At 47.3% G+C, this 16,802-nt stretch overlaps 2 protein-coding genes across 3 annotated transcripts in view; one reads left to right on the top strand and one right to left on the bottom strand.

The window, feature by feature from the left end:
• PCBD1 (pterin-4 alpha-carbinolamine dehydratase 1) overlaps positions 1–3,453 on the top strand; it is a 35,458-nt gene extending 32,005 nt beyond the window's left edge. The window contains exon 4 of the mRNA XM_069541540.1: positions 3,365–3,453. Coding sequence (XP_069397641.1) covers positions 3,365–3,418 — 54 coding nt within the window. The 3' untranslated portion in view covers positions 3,419–3,453. The remainder of the gene's footprint in view (positions 1–3,364) is intronic.
• Positions 3,454–3,505: 52 nt separating this feature from the next.
• The window catches only part of SGPL1 (sphingosine-1-phosphate lyase 1), a 52,545-nt gene continuing 39,248 nt past the window's right edge, over positions 3,506–16,802 (bottom strand). For both annotated transcript variants that reach the window (XM_060034842.2, XM_060034841.2), the window contains 8 exons: positions 12,533–12,621; positions 10,481–10,586; positions 9,102–9,200; positions 8,318–8,467; positions 7,681–7,919; positions 6,191–6,337; positions 5,166–5,286; positions 3,506–4,658 (listed from right to left, as the gene is read on the bottom strand). In XM_060034842.2, the coding sequence (XP_059890825.1) occupies positions 4,518–4,658; positions 5,166–5,286; positions 6,191–6,337; positions 7,681–7,919; positions 8,318–8,467; positions 9,102–9,200; positions 10,481–10,586; positions 12,533–12,621 (1,092 nt within the window). In that variant the 3' untranslated portion in view covers positions 3,506–4,517. The remainder of the gene's footprint in view (positions 4,659–5,165; positions 5,287–6,190; positions 6,338–7,680; positions 7,920–8,317; positions 8,468–9,101; positions 9,201–10,480; positions 10,587–12,532; positions 12,622–16,802) is intronic.

Raw genomic sequence — 16,802 nt, forward strand, 5'->3', positions numbered from 1 at the left:
GGGCCCACAAAGCCTGCAGCTACTAATGCCGGACCCGCCATAGCTACAGAAGCACCAGTAATCTGCTCAGGTGTCCCACAGGCAATGAAGGTACAAAGCTGCCTGCAGCACCTAAATCCACTGAAGTCACACGCCTCAGATTTCAGCCCTGCCTCTGCACATGGGCAACCCGCCAGCACTCGCAGGCCCCCAGAACTGTAGGGGGGGAGCCGTGCCCACTGTAAGCCCCGAGAACGAGGCTGCTGTGGCGAGTCGCCCCACTCCCTTGGTGTGCACGTTACTAACGGGGCTTCTGGGACCAACCCATACTCTGTCCTGCACACACGCCTGGTTGCAGCCTGGACCACACTCCAGCCCCTTTGGGCTATCTCTGTGCAGCCAACCCGTCCTCTCCCTGGGTCTATCTGCTGAAGCCCAAGTTTCAGCACCCAGCCCCACGTGCTCCAGCAGATGCGCATCTGGGCTGCGGAGTGCAACGAGGTGGCCGGGACTGTCTGTGCTGGTCTCTCTCTGTTCTGCCTGCTGCAAGCCGGCTGGCTGCACTCTCCTCTGAGCTGCTGAAGCTCCCTGTCCCGGCTGATCTCCCAGCTGGTGAAGGGGGTTCCTGGGGTGAAGAGACCTTTCCTCTTTCACAGCTCCCTCCAAGGGGTGCAGGTCCCATCCTGATTTGTTTTTTTTTTTCTTTCATCCTACCCAGTTATATGGTGATCTTTCTTGAAGCTTTGGTTGTATGAGATCTTCTGCCAGCCTCCTGTAGGTATTCTCTGAGAATTGTTCCGCATGTACATGTATTTTTGATGTATTTATGGGAGGAGGTGAGCTCCATGTCCTTTTATATTCTGCCATCTTGATCTCTCTCTGTCCGATAATTTTAGTAACAAGTTCTCAGTAAAGCTTAATGTCGAACCAACAAGGTTCAGACAGTGGTTCCCCCATCTGCTTCACTTCTGACATAAATTCTTCTAAATGTGCTTTGACCTAATGACTGGATCAGGGGACAAGCCACTAGACATGGCAGTATGGACTGTTATGTCACCTTTCTGCCTCTGCTTACTCATGGATCAAAGACTGAAAAGTGCCAACCTGGAGGGCACTACAGTTATATGAAGCACCTTGATGTGGTACAAAGACACAAGGAACACTTTTTGGAAATAAACATGTTTATTCTAAAATTAATGCAAATAATTGAAATTATAGCAGAGGATGTTAAGGAGCTATTATGGACCAAAAAAAAAACACAAGAAAAAGTAAGGCAATTACAACTCCAGCTCAAGAAAAGGCTCTCAAACACATGCCTTCTGCTTACAGGCTATAGCTGGTGGCTACCAAGTTAGGCCTCTGTCATTATTTCTGTCACTCCTGGGTCTAGCTAAAAGCAGCTCGTTGCTGTCAAGACCCACAGAGAAGGCAAAGGGGCTCACAGCTGTGAGCATCAGGCACCACTTCTTGGGTGGACCACGCCTCCTCACCAAACATATCCTGGCCCCTTTTTCTCTAGGCTTTACCCCAAAGCAAGTGAGGGCTCAGGGAACCGAGTCCTTTGGCAGAAACCATATGGCAAAGGCGTATTCCTTGGCTTGATTCTGGCAGTGTGAATGGGCTGAGAGCCAGAATGAAAAGCTGGGTTCCCTGAAGGACAGAACTTCAGAGCCTGAATAATCCTTCAGAAAGACTTCTCACTTCGTATTCATAATGGGACAAGAGGCCCAGTGGTTACGTGTGCAGATATCTGAGGAGTTCCATCAGCTCCCAAACCAAATGCAGGGCTTGAAATCAGTGTCCTTTGGTGAAATGGATCCACACTGCCCAGCTGGGTGGAGACCACCCCTGATGGCTCAATCCATCAGTAAGATGTAAGCAGGTGTGGATGAGGGAGGTGACTGAAAACTTAAGAGAAGGCCCTGGCCCTGAGGAACTGAAGATGTGAGTTCCAGACCTTTAAACAGGTGTGGCCACCACTCCTGGTGGAGCTACCAGGAAGGTGCTTGGAACTGAGCAGAACTGCCGCTCGTCCGTGTCTGAACGGTTCTGGTGTCAGTGGTCACACGCAACCATTTCGACACAAAGGGGCACTTCTCACCAGCAGCCGGTTTGGAGCCGCCGCCACCCCAGTAGGTGTCTTCCCTATGTGCCTAAATAGACAAACGAATATAGTCATCCACAGCGATTAAAACTGGGGACGTTTTATTAACTGCTTCTTAAGAGATTATTGCTGCAATTAGGAAGGGAGCCTTGAGATGGAAAAGGGGGAGGTTAAAGACTGAAAAGATCTAAAAGAGGCCAGTACCGTTTTCCAGGTATAAAACTGGTCATGTTAAAAGTGACATGGCAGTATATTCATGCGACTACTTAATTCTAACCCAGAAAAGAGGGTACAGTTTTTGCAGAGGCCGATGTGACACCTGCTAGCAACAAGACATCATCAAGACATTCCACCCACCACTGCCAGACTGTTACTCGTGCACAGGTGTACAGAATAGAAAGCCCACAAGTGTTGGGTCAGACTAATGCTCGTGACCATAACCTAAAGTGGCAACAAGCAATGTCACAGCACAGAGGAAGGTCCTGGGAGACACCGGAAGCAACAGCATACTCTGCAGGACACGTGCTTCTCCATTTTAGCAGCTGACAAACCACAGTGGTGCCTGCCGGGTGGTTCTGGGCCCCTGGACTTCCTCTATCCAACCTGCACACACTGGAGATCCAGGGACGGTTCATGCACAGTCTCTCTCTCAGGAGGTGCCCAGTTGTTCAGCCACCAGGGGGAACGTGACTCTCACGTCGGAAGGATCTGAGCCTCTAAGAGAAACATAACCCAACCATCCTTGGAACCCACAGAAAACAGGATGAAAGACACCACACCAGCCTTGCTACGACATGGCCAGCTGGTCACAGTTAGTGTGGAGGAAGTACAGAGCTAAAGAACACTTCAGACAACCGTGCCAAGGAGCCGGCGGGAAGTCCAGGCATCGTGGCTCTCCCGGCCGGCGTTCCCAGTGAAGAAGGCTAGAGGAGTCCAGCCTGAAGAGGCTGAATATTCAGGAGTCCCTGAGAGGGGTAGGGGACAAAGGAAAGTTCCTCCTGACTTACCCCTACCCAGGTGAAAGCCTCAAGGACCGATCCAGTTGCCCTCGGCCCGGGTCAGGAGTAGCCCGGCCCCGCTGAGGAAGAAGGCACGTGGGGTGTCAACATGAGAGCAGGACTGCAGCTCAGCCTAGATCAGGGCCCCGCGCGGGAGGCGGAGCATGGGGAGCGGGCGCAGGGTTGGGTCCTGTCCCTGCGCCACCCTGAGCAACTAGTCTGACGAAGGAATCCCAGGCCCTGGGCCACAACTGACACTTGCCATCATGTCTTCCTATTCCAGAAGGTTTACCTCATCCTAGCCAGGGCCGAGGAGCTTGCAGTACCTGAGGCTTAACTGCCGTCGTACCTTTGGGAGCTGAATAAAGGGGGAAGAGGCAGGAAGAACACAGAATGGAGAGAGATTTTCCCTGCCTTGGGGGCTCTCTCACGCCCACCTCGGGTAAGTCGAGGCAATTTGTGAAGGTGCTTTGAGCTGTTCCTTCAGGCAAGCAAACATGCTTGACGGCTTAGAGCGGCAGGGAGGGGAGGACTGCTGCCCACTCTGGTGACACATTTGAATTTGGGTGCCCATCCCACCCCGATCCTCAGGAAAGTACAGAAAAGGGCCCAGCAGAGAGTTCAGGTGTGCCCCAACGCTGCCAGTTCAGGGAGGCAGCCCCAGAAGGCCCTAGATTCTCTGAAACCGCATTCTTTTCCTCGTCCATGGAAACAGGAACAAACCAGTGGGAGCATAATTTCCAACAACAGTCTTCAAAGATGACGACAACCAAGTATCAAGTGGGAACTGCAGGCACCGCTGAGGACCAGCGACTGCTCCAGACCCTGCCGTGGTGGACTGAGCAGACCTGCCGGACCGTGCCGGCCCCGCATAGCAAGAACGATGGCTGGTCAACCTGTGTCCTCAGGAGACAACACAAGCTGCAATAGAAGGGACCCTGAGACAGCTAACCACTCACAGAGGAGGACTGGAAAAGCCTCCTGCTTAGAGCAGACCTCACCCCCACTGAAGGAAACATCGGTTATGGAACACTTCCCGTCTGACTAGCCCACCTGCCTGAGGTAACAAAGCAAACCTTTTCCTATCTCGTAAACTGTAGCCCACCTTCCCTAAGGAGTCAGGACAGGTCAGAGCTGCCACACCGTGATTAAGTGAAGCTGAAAGCAAGAGAGGTTAGAGAAAGAAATGGTTAAAACAATTCCCAGGGTAACATTTAGAACAAGGGCAAAACAATTACGTCACGGAATCCTTTAGAGTCTTCACGTTAAAAACCACAAAGGGACAGGAACAAGAATCCTGAGGATCAGTCTGTCTCATGGTCTGCCGCGTTGTGCTCTATGGAGCAAAGACCAGATGCTGAAACCACGTGGCCCGTCCCACACCCCGACAACCTTCTGAAGGCCAGATGCACCTCGGGGCCACGGAGGATCCCAGCTCAGCGGGGTTTTGGAGAACCATTCATCTGGCTGCCCTGAGTTACAGTGTCTGTGCTGAAAAGGCTGTCCAAGAAGACGGAGGACAATTCTGCCACCAGGTTCCTGTCGACTGTAGCCTGGGCCATGCCGTAGATCGCACCCTACAAACCCAGTCAAAGAGTGTCATTAGAGACGAGGGGTCCAGAGCAGCCCGCGCTGCGGTCGTGCACTCCTCCTCCCACCATGCCCGCCTCCCCAGCCCAGGCACGATGCGAGCAGAAAGGCATAGGATGTTTTTCACAGGCATTTGCCAGCCTGCCGTTCTGCCTAAAGAACTGTCCTACGGGATTTGGTGTAGAAAATTCCGGAGGAAACAGGCTTATTGCCTTTCCTGTGTCAAAATTTTCTTCTTAAATGGACACTACCACCACCTGTCTTTGTACAGCACTTTCAAATTTACAAGGTGCTTACTATATCTAGCATACCTCGATTGAGACTAAAACAAACCCTGGGAATGGGTGAGCAGAGATCATCAGTTCTGACTAATAAGGAAAGAGGTTTGTGGATAAGGGACAGAGGCAGGAACAGACTGGAGATCATCTGATTCTTTCAAGCCCACCAACACCACCTGAACTTCCACAGGAAGAAAAAACCCCAAGTGTCCCTACCATTCCTGTGGTCTTTGCTTTCGGATTCTTCATGATTTGAGTGACGGATTCCCGGATGTCCTTTAGGAACTGTGTCGCTACTTGCTTACGGGTGTGTACCAGTGTGATGCAGAAATGAATGCTATGGGAGAAGAAAGACAAAGTGAGATGAATCCTGGAATAAGACGGGGGGAAAGTTCTGAAATCAGGCAGCCCCCAGTACAGGAATTTATTGATTGCTTCTTCATGTTGCTCGTGACAAGTGTAGTCAAAGTGCTCCCAGCTGTGGGCATCAGGGCTCTCAAATACACGGGCTGTCGAGAGGGCTTCATGCCCTCAGCGTGACCAAGAACCACCCTGACAAGATGAATACAGCTGGCTGTCCTGTCCTCCCCCTCCACTGCTGTTCCTTCAACCATGTGACAACCCACAGGACGCTTTTATCTTAGGTGGTGAACCCTCATGGGCTAGGGCCATATGGCAGGGCAGAGAAGAAACTGCCCCTGGAGGGAGACTGGGGTACAGCGGGATTGTGAAGAGGAAAACACGCAATCCAGATGGGACTGGCAGTGGCACGACACATGACAGGATCGGGGGTGTGGAGGACACTAGGAGACCTACTCTGTTGAAGCAGAGTGTTTGTTTAAAGGCATCCTGGAAGATGAGGTTAGAAATGCCTATGGAAGGCGACAGCAGCAGGCCTGAATGACTACAGGCCCTGGATTAGAGGCCCTCCGTTACTCAGGTCATGAGAGCACCTGCGGATGGGACAGAACAGAGCCCAGAAAGAGAGCAAGTGTGTGTGGGGCGGTGGGAGACGATCTCATGACCGACCGCTCGTCTCAAGGCTGCCACCTAATTTGCCAGACGTTAAAGCTAACAGTCTTGTTCTTGATATCGAATAACTCCAAATGGCAAGAGACATCCTGAGATACTACAGTTGCCACTAAAGTGCTGGGCTCTAGCAGTCACTCTCTATACTCCAGGTCATCTTGCTGCCCAAGTCCTTCAGCAGTCATGGAGCAAAGGAAAGTCTTCAAGCTCACCTGGGTGGGAACTGCAACTGGTTCAAGCTCCAGCCCTTGGCATTCATCAGGTTGAATAGTCGGTAGATGTCAAAATCATGGGAGCCCAGAGCAATGACTGACAATTGAGGATTCCCAAAAACAAAGATGCCTTTGATATTTTCCAGCCTTAAAAGGAACAGAAAGGAAATTCAGGCACGTACATTCTTCTGGTCATCTCATGTCTCCATTATAACAAATCTAACCTTTGGGGGCTTAAGTTTTCTCATAAGGTGGCTAGACTGAGATCAGTGGTTCCTAAATATTAAAAATATTTTAAGGCTCAAACCCCACTAGAGCCAATGAATCAAGACTGTTGGCTCTTAACCTGTCTGCCCAACCCCCGAATTATGATATGCCCCCCAGGGGTATCTGAGGGATAAACAATGTACTTTTTTGTAAATCCTGGAAAAATAATCCATCTCTCTTTAAAAAAGTCATCCATGTAGGGCTTCCCTGGTGGTTCAGTGGTTAAGAATCCGCCTGCCAATGCAGGGGACACGGGTTCGAGCCCTGGTCCGGGAAGATCCCACATGCTGTGGAGCAGCTAAGCCCACGTGCCACAACTACTGAGCCTGCACTCTAGAGCCCACGAGCCACAACTCCTGAAGCCTGCACACCTAGAGCCCGTGCTCCACAACAAGACAAGCCACTGCAATGAGAAGCCCATGCACCACAACCAAGAGTAGCCCCCACTCACTGCAACTAAAGAAAGCCCGCATGCAGCAACAAAATAAAAAAATAAAAAGTCATCCATGTAATCCCTAAAGCAAGAAATGGTACAGCACTTCTCAGCAGATGGGTGTATCAGGACCATATGCAGGCCTTTTTCAAGTGAGCTGTGCCTACTGGCTGCTTTCATTCACCCTCAAGAGCGTGAAGAGGCCTCCCCAATCCTGGTGACACACGGAGAGCCAGGCAGGTGACACACGAAGAGGTGTGTTAGACAAAGCACACAAGCTGGTTCTGGCCTTAACCCCGGATTTCACCACCCCTTCCGCCCTCCCCCTCTCCAGTTCTTCTCTTACGCCAGCGATCCTCCAAGTGTGACTCAGACCAGCAGCATTAGTGTCCACTGGGAACTTTCAGAAATGCCAATCTTCAGACTCCCGTTCCAGACCTACTGCGTCAGAATTCTAGGAGTGGGCCCCGGCAATCTGCGTCTTAACAAGCCCTCCATGTGACTGATGAAGATTCAACCTCACGTTCTGAGAAGCACTGTCTTAACCATTAAGATGTACACCAGCACCTGGTAAGAGCTGCCAGTTGTCAGGGAGACAACACGGCCCACGGATGAAGCCCGGGTGTGGCCTCCAAGTCCCAGCACGCAAGGGAGCTTATCTCCCCAGGCCAACACCACACTCCGGGCCTGCAGACGGGCTGCAGCCACGGCACTGGGCCTAGCAGCTGCCTTGAGCCTACAGCAGACAAAGCAAGCAACACGGCGGAGCCCCCCAACCTTCCAGACATACTCTGACTTGAGGAAGCGAGTGGTTTTGATGATCTGCTTGGTAGCTTCAACGTAGCCGCTCTCACCGAAGTACATCAGGGCGGCCCAACAGGCTGCACTGATGCCACCAGGCCGTGAGCCCGCAATGGTTGGGGAAGCGTAGATGCCGCCCTGCCAATCTGTGTCAACGAAGAACTGATAGTGCCTGTACTTCTTGTCAGAGTATAACACCACCGAAGAGCCCTTGGGAGCGTAGCCGTACTGAGGGGGAGAAGCAGACAGGTGAGTGTACAGTTCCATGCGGCAGACCTGCCCCAGAACTCTCTTCATGCAGATTCCCCCTGTCAGTTTCCCTCTGTTCCCACTCACATTAAGATTTCCAACTTATTTATTAAAAAGTATAAGAAACTTCAGGGGGGTTCATGGGGTTTAAATTCTCTATTTTAGGAATGAGGAATCTGAGGCCCAGGAAAAGCAACGTCTTGTCTAGTTAATCGGTTTGCTTCCTATCTCTCACGTAGCATAGAGTTTTCCTTATTTAAGACAGTACCCCAGGAAGGTATGTCAGGATGGAAGCAAAGATAAATTTATTTTATTAGTAGTAGTCAAAATAATCAACTGTCTACTTTGATTAACATGTGGTCTCGTCCCTCACTCACCTTATGAGTATCAGCTGAAATGCTGGTCACACCTTTCACCCGGAAATCAAATGGGTGCTCCAGTGGGTATCCGGCTTTCTCCATAAAGACGATGAGGAAGCCCCCCAGACAAGCGTCCACGTGAAGAGGTATTTTGTATTTGACAGCCAGCTAGTTCCATAAACCAAAGACCATAGACAATATCAGTTATAGCTCTACAACGAAAACTTTGCAAGACACGGGTGGAATGGTGGGGTACAGGCCCAAGGCATTGTGTACTGTCTTGCGTGTATTAAAAACCTGGCTATTTTTGACATTTTTAATAAAGCTTGTCTTTCAAATGTAGTTAGCCTTCAAAATAATTCATCTGAATGTGGTTTCTATTTTATATTGAAATACGTGGGGCCTCAAACTCACCTGCAAAATCCAGCAAGAAATGAGACGCACTCTGCCTTAGGCTGGGGGCGGGGAAGGAGGGGGGTGCTCTGGGGCAGCACGGTGAGCTCTGACAGGCAAGCCCTAAATGCAGATTATTTCCTGATCTGAATCAAAACGTCAGGACTGCTTCAGAATGTCCAGTTTAAACAAAGGCTTCCTCCCCGTGTTATCCCTCCCCCATAGCAGAAGCTAGTCATTTCAGAGGCTTCGGCAGAGCTGTGCAGCTTATCACAGGGCGGACGAGAGCTGTTCATCACCACTGGGCTAGAATCTAAACTCGAAATCGTTCTTTCCGCCAAGTACTGCACCATTAGATGCTACTTTAAAATCTCAGCCTGCCTGCCTAGTCGTCCATTCTCACACATACCTTGGCCACCTCAGGGACAGGATCTATCACACCGTGAGGAAACTGGGGGGCAGAACACACGAGCATGGCAGTGTTCCTGGAGATGGCTCTTCGCATGGCCTGGGGGTTGAAAGTTGAAAGGAAAGTGAGAAGCCACATCACAATTCCTCCTCTCTTCTGCCGCCAGGAGCAATCTAGGCTACCAGCCTCGAGTTCCAGTTCCACTAGCACCCCTGCTTCACCTCTCCAACCTGGAAGAACGCCACCGCCCTGCTGTGCTGGCTGGATACAAACATTTGGGGGGAACAGTCTGAGAGCACAGTACAAAAACAGCAGAATCACTGTGAGGGTAAAAAAGAATATTCGGCTAAGAGGCAAAAGAGCCAAACGTGAGTCCTCGCCCCGCCTATTAGCAGTGAAGCCTTGAGGAAACTACATAACCAGCCAGTGTGTTTCCTCGGCTGCAATAACACTAACAGCTTCTACGACCTCCCCAGGTTGTCATGAGGCTCAAATGCGATTCTGATAACACTGAAAACTACAGTTCTTCTGTGTAAATGCAAGGCATAAAAGTAATTACTAAAAATAAGCCAGACACAGAAGGACAAATACTGCATGATCTCACTTATATGAGGAATCTAAAACAAACTCATAGACGCAAAGAGCAGAACTGTGGTTGCCAGGAGCTGGAGGATGAGGGCAACAGGGAGATGTTAGTCAAGGAGTACCAAGTTCCAGTTCCGCAAGATGAGTAAGTTCTGGAGCTCTAATGTAGAGCCAGGTGACTGTGCTGAACGATACTGCACTGTATAGCTGAAATCTGCTGAGATCTGCAGGGTGGTCTTAAGTATTCTAACCATGAAAAAAGAAAATGGTAACTACGTGAGGTGATGGAGATGTTAAATAGCTTGACTGTGGTGATTATTTCACAATGTATACATGTATCAAAACACCAAGTTGTATACCTTATACACAATTTTTACTTATCAATTAGTTAATACCTCAATTAAGGTGGGGGGAATAATGCTACTGCTAATAAATTGTACAGTTTACTTCTGAAAAAAAATTACTATTATAATGGCAATGGTACTAATTCAGGCCAATCGAAAATGACAGTGAGAGTCTTAGGGCAAGTTAGTCCTGGCTCATTTTACAGACAGAAGAGAAAGTGATGGTGCTGAAGCAAACCCAGGTCCTTAAAGTCTCAAGTTAGTCTCATCTTCCTATTCGAGTTCATGAAGAGACTGGAGCTGCAGTGACTCACCACTGCCAGTGGCAGTTTTTGCAACTCTGGCTACTACAATCAAAGGCATTTTGAGCCTATCTGTGTGTGACACTGGAAAAAGCACTTCCTGCTTCTTGCAGCCCAAGACAGACAACAGCCCTTCAGAGGAACTCACCTGAACATCCACCTCCATCATTTTGTTCAGTGGAACCCGTTTAATCTTCATCCCAAAATAGTTGGCTGCTTTGTCAAATGCAGCATGGGCACTCTGGGGGGCTACACTAAAGGACAGGGAAGAAGAAAACAGTGAAATTCAAATCAAAACAGGGTTCAAGAGATAACATGGGTAGCAGCTAATCTAAATCACCAGGAAGAAACTTCTGATTATCTTTAGTCCAGTTTTCAAAACTGTTTATATTGTTTTATTTTTCTTTTTAAGCACAGACAAAAAGAGGTCACCTGATTTTCTAGAGAAGCCTTCTCCCTCCTTCTTCCTGCTACCAAACCATTTTGGTAGCAGGAAGAACTTGGAAATAATGCCACATGGAGGGACCCCAAGCATCAATCAGGCTGACGGGGAATCTGGATCAGATCAATATGCGGTCGAATCCTCAGGTGGCTGCCTGCCCAGAGACGGGTACCTCAGTAAGGGGCAAGCTTCCTGACACAACACATGTTCAAGCACGAAACATAAGACTTCTCAGCAGGGATACTAAAGCAGCAGTCAGGCGTCAGATCAGTGCTCTTCTCCATCTCTGGAAGACCATGATCCTATGAAAAACTACAATCCCCATTTTTCCTACATATTTGGGAGCAGCATTTCAAACAGTATTGAAAAAGGAAACCAAGTCATTTGCTTTCAGACTTCCCGCAATCACTTCTCTCTTACAATTAATCTGTTCCCTTTAAGGCAGAAAAATCGCTATCACTGAACAAGTACCAAGCATCAAAGATTCATGCATGGAGAGAGATGGCAGCCTGACCTACTCTCTTAGGCTAGGTATGAATCACAGCATGAGATCATGTACAACAAAACCCTTAGTCACTGACACTTGTGGAAAAAAATTAACCCAAAAGATGTGGTATAAACACACTGTACAAGGAGGGAAACTAGAGAAAAAAAATGCAACCAAATATCAAAATTATGTCCACGGGGTGGCAATATGGGTACATCTCAAGAAGATTTTTAAAAATTTTCCTCCCAGAACACAGCTGTCAGGCTGAAATTTTCTTAGGGAGCACCCCGAGGCAGCCTATTATATTTAAGTAACTTTTACTGAACTAAGTAGAGAGCTTTCCTTAGGCACGAGATAAACTTATAGCATCACAGAATTCAAAGATGTAGTCCTATAACTCTGTCAACTTTTAGAAAAAGGATCTCTTGCAGTATACACCATGTATAAATCTGGGTGGTTGGGAAAGGGAATGACCTTCAATATTAACTAGCAGATCCACTTAGGATTTTGCTGAATGTGAAGGATAATGGTCAAGGGCACAGGATGGGAGAGAAGAGGACTGGAATTACCAGAGGAAGACAAGAATCAGAAAACAGATTATCAGGCTGTTTCACACAGCAGTATTCCACACAGACAAACCTAACAGGGGAAAAAACCCAGCCACACATACAGTCAAACCCTCCGTATCCGTGAGTTCAGCCACCCAAGGAAGGAAAATATTCAGGGGGAAAAGAGTTCCAAAAAGCAAAACTTGTATTTGCTGCATACCAGCAACCATTTATATAGCATTTACACATTAAGTATTCTAAGTAATCTAGAGATGATTTAAAACCATATGGAGGGGCTTCCCTGGTGGCGCAGTGGTTAAGAATCCGCCTGCCAATGCAGGGGACACAGGTTTGAGCCCTGGTCCAGGAAGATCCCACATGCCGCAGAGCAACTAAGCCTGTGCGCCACAACTACTGAGCCTGCGCGCTAGAGCCCGTGCTCCGCAACAAGAGAAGCCACCACAATGAGAAGCCCGTGCACCGCAATGAAGAGTAGACCCCGGCTCACCGCAGCTAGAGAAAGCCTGCGTGCAGCAACAAAGACCCAATGCAGCCAAAAATAAATAAATTAAAAAAAAAAACACAAACCACTATATGGAGGATATGCATAGGCCATATGCAAATACTATACCACTCTATATAAGGGACCTGAGTATCGAGGATTTGGTATCCATGGGGGTCCTAGAACCAATCCTCCATGGATACCAAGGGAAATGTACATACATTTCTGGAGTTTTGATCCCATTCTCGAAGGCCAGTTCCCGATAAGCTTTACAGGCCATCAGAATACTTTCTGTCCCCCCGGAGGTCACCTGTAATAAAAAAGAGAGGCCATCTGTGGAAGGGAGCTGGGATAGCTATCAGCATGCACTTCCTGCCTTGGACTTGAGGGTATCTGATGCAGAAACAGGTGAGCTCTGCATGCTGCAGAGCAAATGCTTCTGTCCACCAGAAGGAAAATTTGACTTTATTGGCTAAGCCCAGTCTTGGTTCAGGAGAAGAATAAAAACTACTAAATGATGAGAAGCTCCACACTGTGCAAACAAATGTACATCTGCCCAGATCCCATCTGCACACCATCCGCCTACATTTCTGTTGTTCGTCCAGTTGCAGATAGCATAGGGCATTTTACCCCATCCAAAAGCATCAGGATTGCTGACTTTGATTTAAATTTTAATGCCCATTGAAGAGTGTGAAACTGTGAAGTTACAGCTCTAGTCAGCTATGCAATACATTAGAAGACCAAAAAGAGACACTCAGATATTCCAAAGTAAACTTGTGGTTTTGACAAGTTTGAAACACAGAAAAAAGCAGAAGCCTCTACTTAGAATTTTGTTAACTTATCTGAAATTTTAAAAAAACATCCTAATGTTTTTAGAGTGAAGAAAAATGTTCTCCTGAAGCTACTAGGCCTAGCACCTCTGATACAGGTGAATTTCTTTACCAGAGTTGATACAAAAATACTCAGAGGTCATTTCATTCATCTTGTCTTCCTCACTGGACTACAAAACTCATGAAGGTGGGGACTGTTCTGTTCATGACAATATTCCTGACACATAGCTAGTAGCTGACACCTACCAGACCCTCCGTTAACATTTCTTAACGCCTGATTTGACTCTCAGTAAACCATGACCAATACAGGTATGTCATACCCATCTGGCTATCCTTTGATAACATCTAAGAATGAAATAATTTCAAAACAAACAGGGAAAAAAAAAAAGCCATAGCACTGAGCTAGGTGGATATTTCCTTAGATTTATCATCTCCAAAGATTCATATAATCTTAGAAAGCTTTTCCATTTTACAGGTAAGAAAACTGAGCCCCCAAACTGAGAGACTAAGTGATTCATCCAGTGTCATCCATCTTTTGATAAAAAGTAAAACTTTCTATATTTTCATATTTAGTGTAACTTACTTAACATGAGATGAAATGAGAGCAGGCGATGACTGAAATTTCCTAAAGTAATATCCACATATAAGACAAAAATACCACAGGATACAAAATCCCAGTGGAGGGACTTCCCTGGTGGCAGTGGTTAAGAGCCCACCTGCCAGTGCAGGGGACATGGGTTCGAGCCCTGCTCCGGGAAGATCCCACGTGCTGCAGAGCAGCTAAGCCTGTGCGCCACAACTACTGAGCCTGCACTCTAGAGCCCGTGAGCCACGACTACTGAAGCCTGTGCTCTAGAGCCCGTGAGCCACGACTACTGAAGCCTGCGCTCTAGAGCCCGTGAGCCACAACTACTGAGCCTGCGCTCTAAAGCCCGTGAGCCACAACTACTGAAGCCCACGCGTCTAGAGCCCGTGCTCCGCAACGAGAAGCCACCGCAACGAGAAGCCCGCGTGCTGCAACAAAGAGTAGCCCCCGCTTGCCACAGCTAGAGAAAGCCCGCGCACAGCAACAAAGACCCAACGAAGACAAAAATAAAAATAAAAAATCCCAGTAGTCAGGAATTATATGGAAGATTAGCTGAGCAGAGTCAGTCATTTTGTAACTGAGGAAGCCTTCAGGAAACGTGACCGTCATCCACACAGTAAGTCACTGCACTCAGGCACAGGACACTTGTTTGTAGGCCTCTGCATTTCTCTGCTTACAGTTGAGGTCAGCGCTGCAAATCGCGGCATGTCCTGTGGTCCAGCATAAAACCTCAGAACATCATATGAGGAGCCAAGCCAGTTGTGAAGGAAGTCGAGAAAGGATCAAGTCCTCGGCGCACTCATCTCTCACTAAGGTCCAGTAATGACCTAAGCAGAAATATTTCCAAACCCCTAGTCACTCACTCACTTCACATGTCCTATTTTCAGTCCAATAACTAATCCAATCAACATCATTATCTGTTAGGCAAACACCAGTGTACTTTGGACTGTAAAAGCAGGAACACCTAAATTTTACTTCCAATTTTTATTTCTGATCCCTAAATTCTGTGTTCAAATATGCTGCTACTCTCCCATTTCCCTCTACCCCTGGCACCACCCCTCCAAAAATGGAAATCTAATTCTGAAGTAAGAAGACAGAGGCCTCAATAACTACTTATTACGTTAGTCAACATCTTTCAACATTTTTAAAACCTCTCACTCTAATATATGACATCTAACTCAGCAACAAGAGAACAGAAAAATTTGGAAATTTTTCTTTCAGATACTCTTTGGACCTGATGGCATTTGCGCAAGCCAAGGCTGTTTCCCATGGCAACACTTTCTTTCAGTAAATAAAGTCACCTCTCACCCGTTCTAACTGGGGCAAATGAAGCTAATAAAAGGACAGTTTAAGGTTGAAGAAGAAAGAATGAGAAGAGCTTAATACCTTAGTTGGGAACAGGCTAAAGACTGCCCAGCCAGTTGGCCGTGTCTTCTTGTTTCCCACCTCTGAACTCTGAACTGTCTTCACCAGAGGTGGCTCATCAAGAGAGAGACAGAGAGAAAGACAGAGACAAAAGAGAGAAACAGAGAAACTCACATAATCCCAGAGGTAATTAGTTCTCTTATAAAAGTCTAAGTATCAGAAGAGACTGCGGATCTTAGACTCTGTCTTTCCTTCTCCTGACCCCTGACACAGCACTAAAAAGGGTCCTAATGGGAGAGGCATGGTTAAACTGTAGCAATGCAACCCCCCCACCCAGAGTTGGATTTCTGGATTAAGATGGAAGACTGAAACTACTTCACAGATTTTCTCTCCCCCAGTATGTGCAAGAATAAAGGAAAAAAGCATTAAAACCCTGCAGTAACAACAACCAAACAAAGAAAGAGGGAATCTAACACAATAAACTTCAAATACTGATGATGAGAAAAAGAAACAAGTTTCTAAAGCACAGCAAAGAGTAAAACCCAGTTCTTCATCCCTCCTCCAAGACATGGAAATTGTCCGGGTAAGTCAGCAAAACCCTGAGAATTCTCATTAACACCCCCAAACCTTCAGAGAAGCAAATGGAGGCGGATTCTTTATTGTCAGATGAGTGGGTGGTAGACATAGCGGCTGGGGAGAAACAAGCAGCCTGGGGAGAGAGGACACCAGGACTGACACTTTAAAAGTGAAGACTCCAGGGATACAGGATGAGCTAAAGAAATAAAGCCCAAAGAGTATTATTCTCTTCCAGCTAGGCAGAGTGAACTCTGGTAGGTAACTTTTAACAAAATCTCAGAAGAGGCCTAGATATTCTAATACAGGTGGAACAAAGCTTCACCCAAGCCTTGCCTCTCAGACAAGAAATGACCCATCATGCATCAGAACAAACAGAATGTCTAGAGACAATCACTGAAGCACGAGCCAAGATGAAAGAAATGGCATGGTAACTATGCAAACATATAAAAAGAAAAAAAGGTAGCCTGCAAAGTAAAGGCCAACTCAGAAGGAAATTCCTCCTGTTTCTCACTGTAGGACAATATCATAAGAACATGAATTCAAGAAAAAAGCTGAAAGACTGGCCACTGAAACAACAGAATGAGACCACAGACCTGAAAAAACCCCCAAAGTACCAAGTAGCATGATTCCAGAATTACTGAATACATTAGGAACAGCAAGAAACAGACTAAACACGGCTGAGAGTAAAAATATTGACTTAGAGGAAAGGTTTAAGGTAAATTTAGTGAACCCAGATAAGAAAGAGATTGAAAGCTCAGTGCTGCTCTACCTTTGCAGAACTGCATCCACCTGGCTGGTCATAGATAACCAAAAGGCGTGCAGAGAGGAAGGACGGGCACGGGTGGAAATCTGTGAAATCATATTCTCTAAGAAAAGCGGAGAATCCTAGGAAAACTGTGGTGAAGAGAAGATTCAGGGGGAAAGAGGCTTTCAAGTATACAAAGGTCTCCCACATGGAAAAAAACAATCATGGAACTTCGATTTCCAGCAATCTACATTATATACCTTGGGCAACCGTCCTAACTAGAACAACTAAAAAAGCTTGATAAAACATTAAAAAATATTTTTACATCCACCACTGAGTTAACATAAAGGAACACACTGAACCCCCAAACAAAGCAAAATCAAGAATCC

Source organism: Delphinus delphis, chromosome 16, assembly GCF_949987515.2.
Source record: "Delphinus delphis chromosome 16, mDelDel1.2, whole genome shotgun sequence".
Taxonomy (NCBI): domain Eukaryota; kingdom Metazoa; phylum Chordata; class Mammalia; order Artiodactyla; family Delphinidae; genus Delphinus; species Delphinus delphis.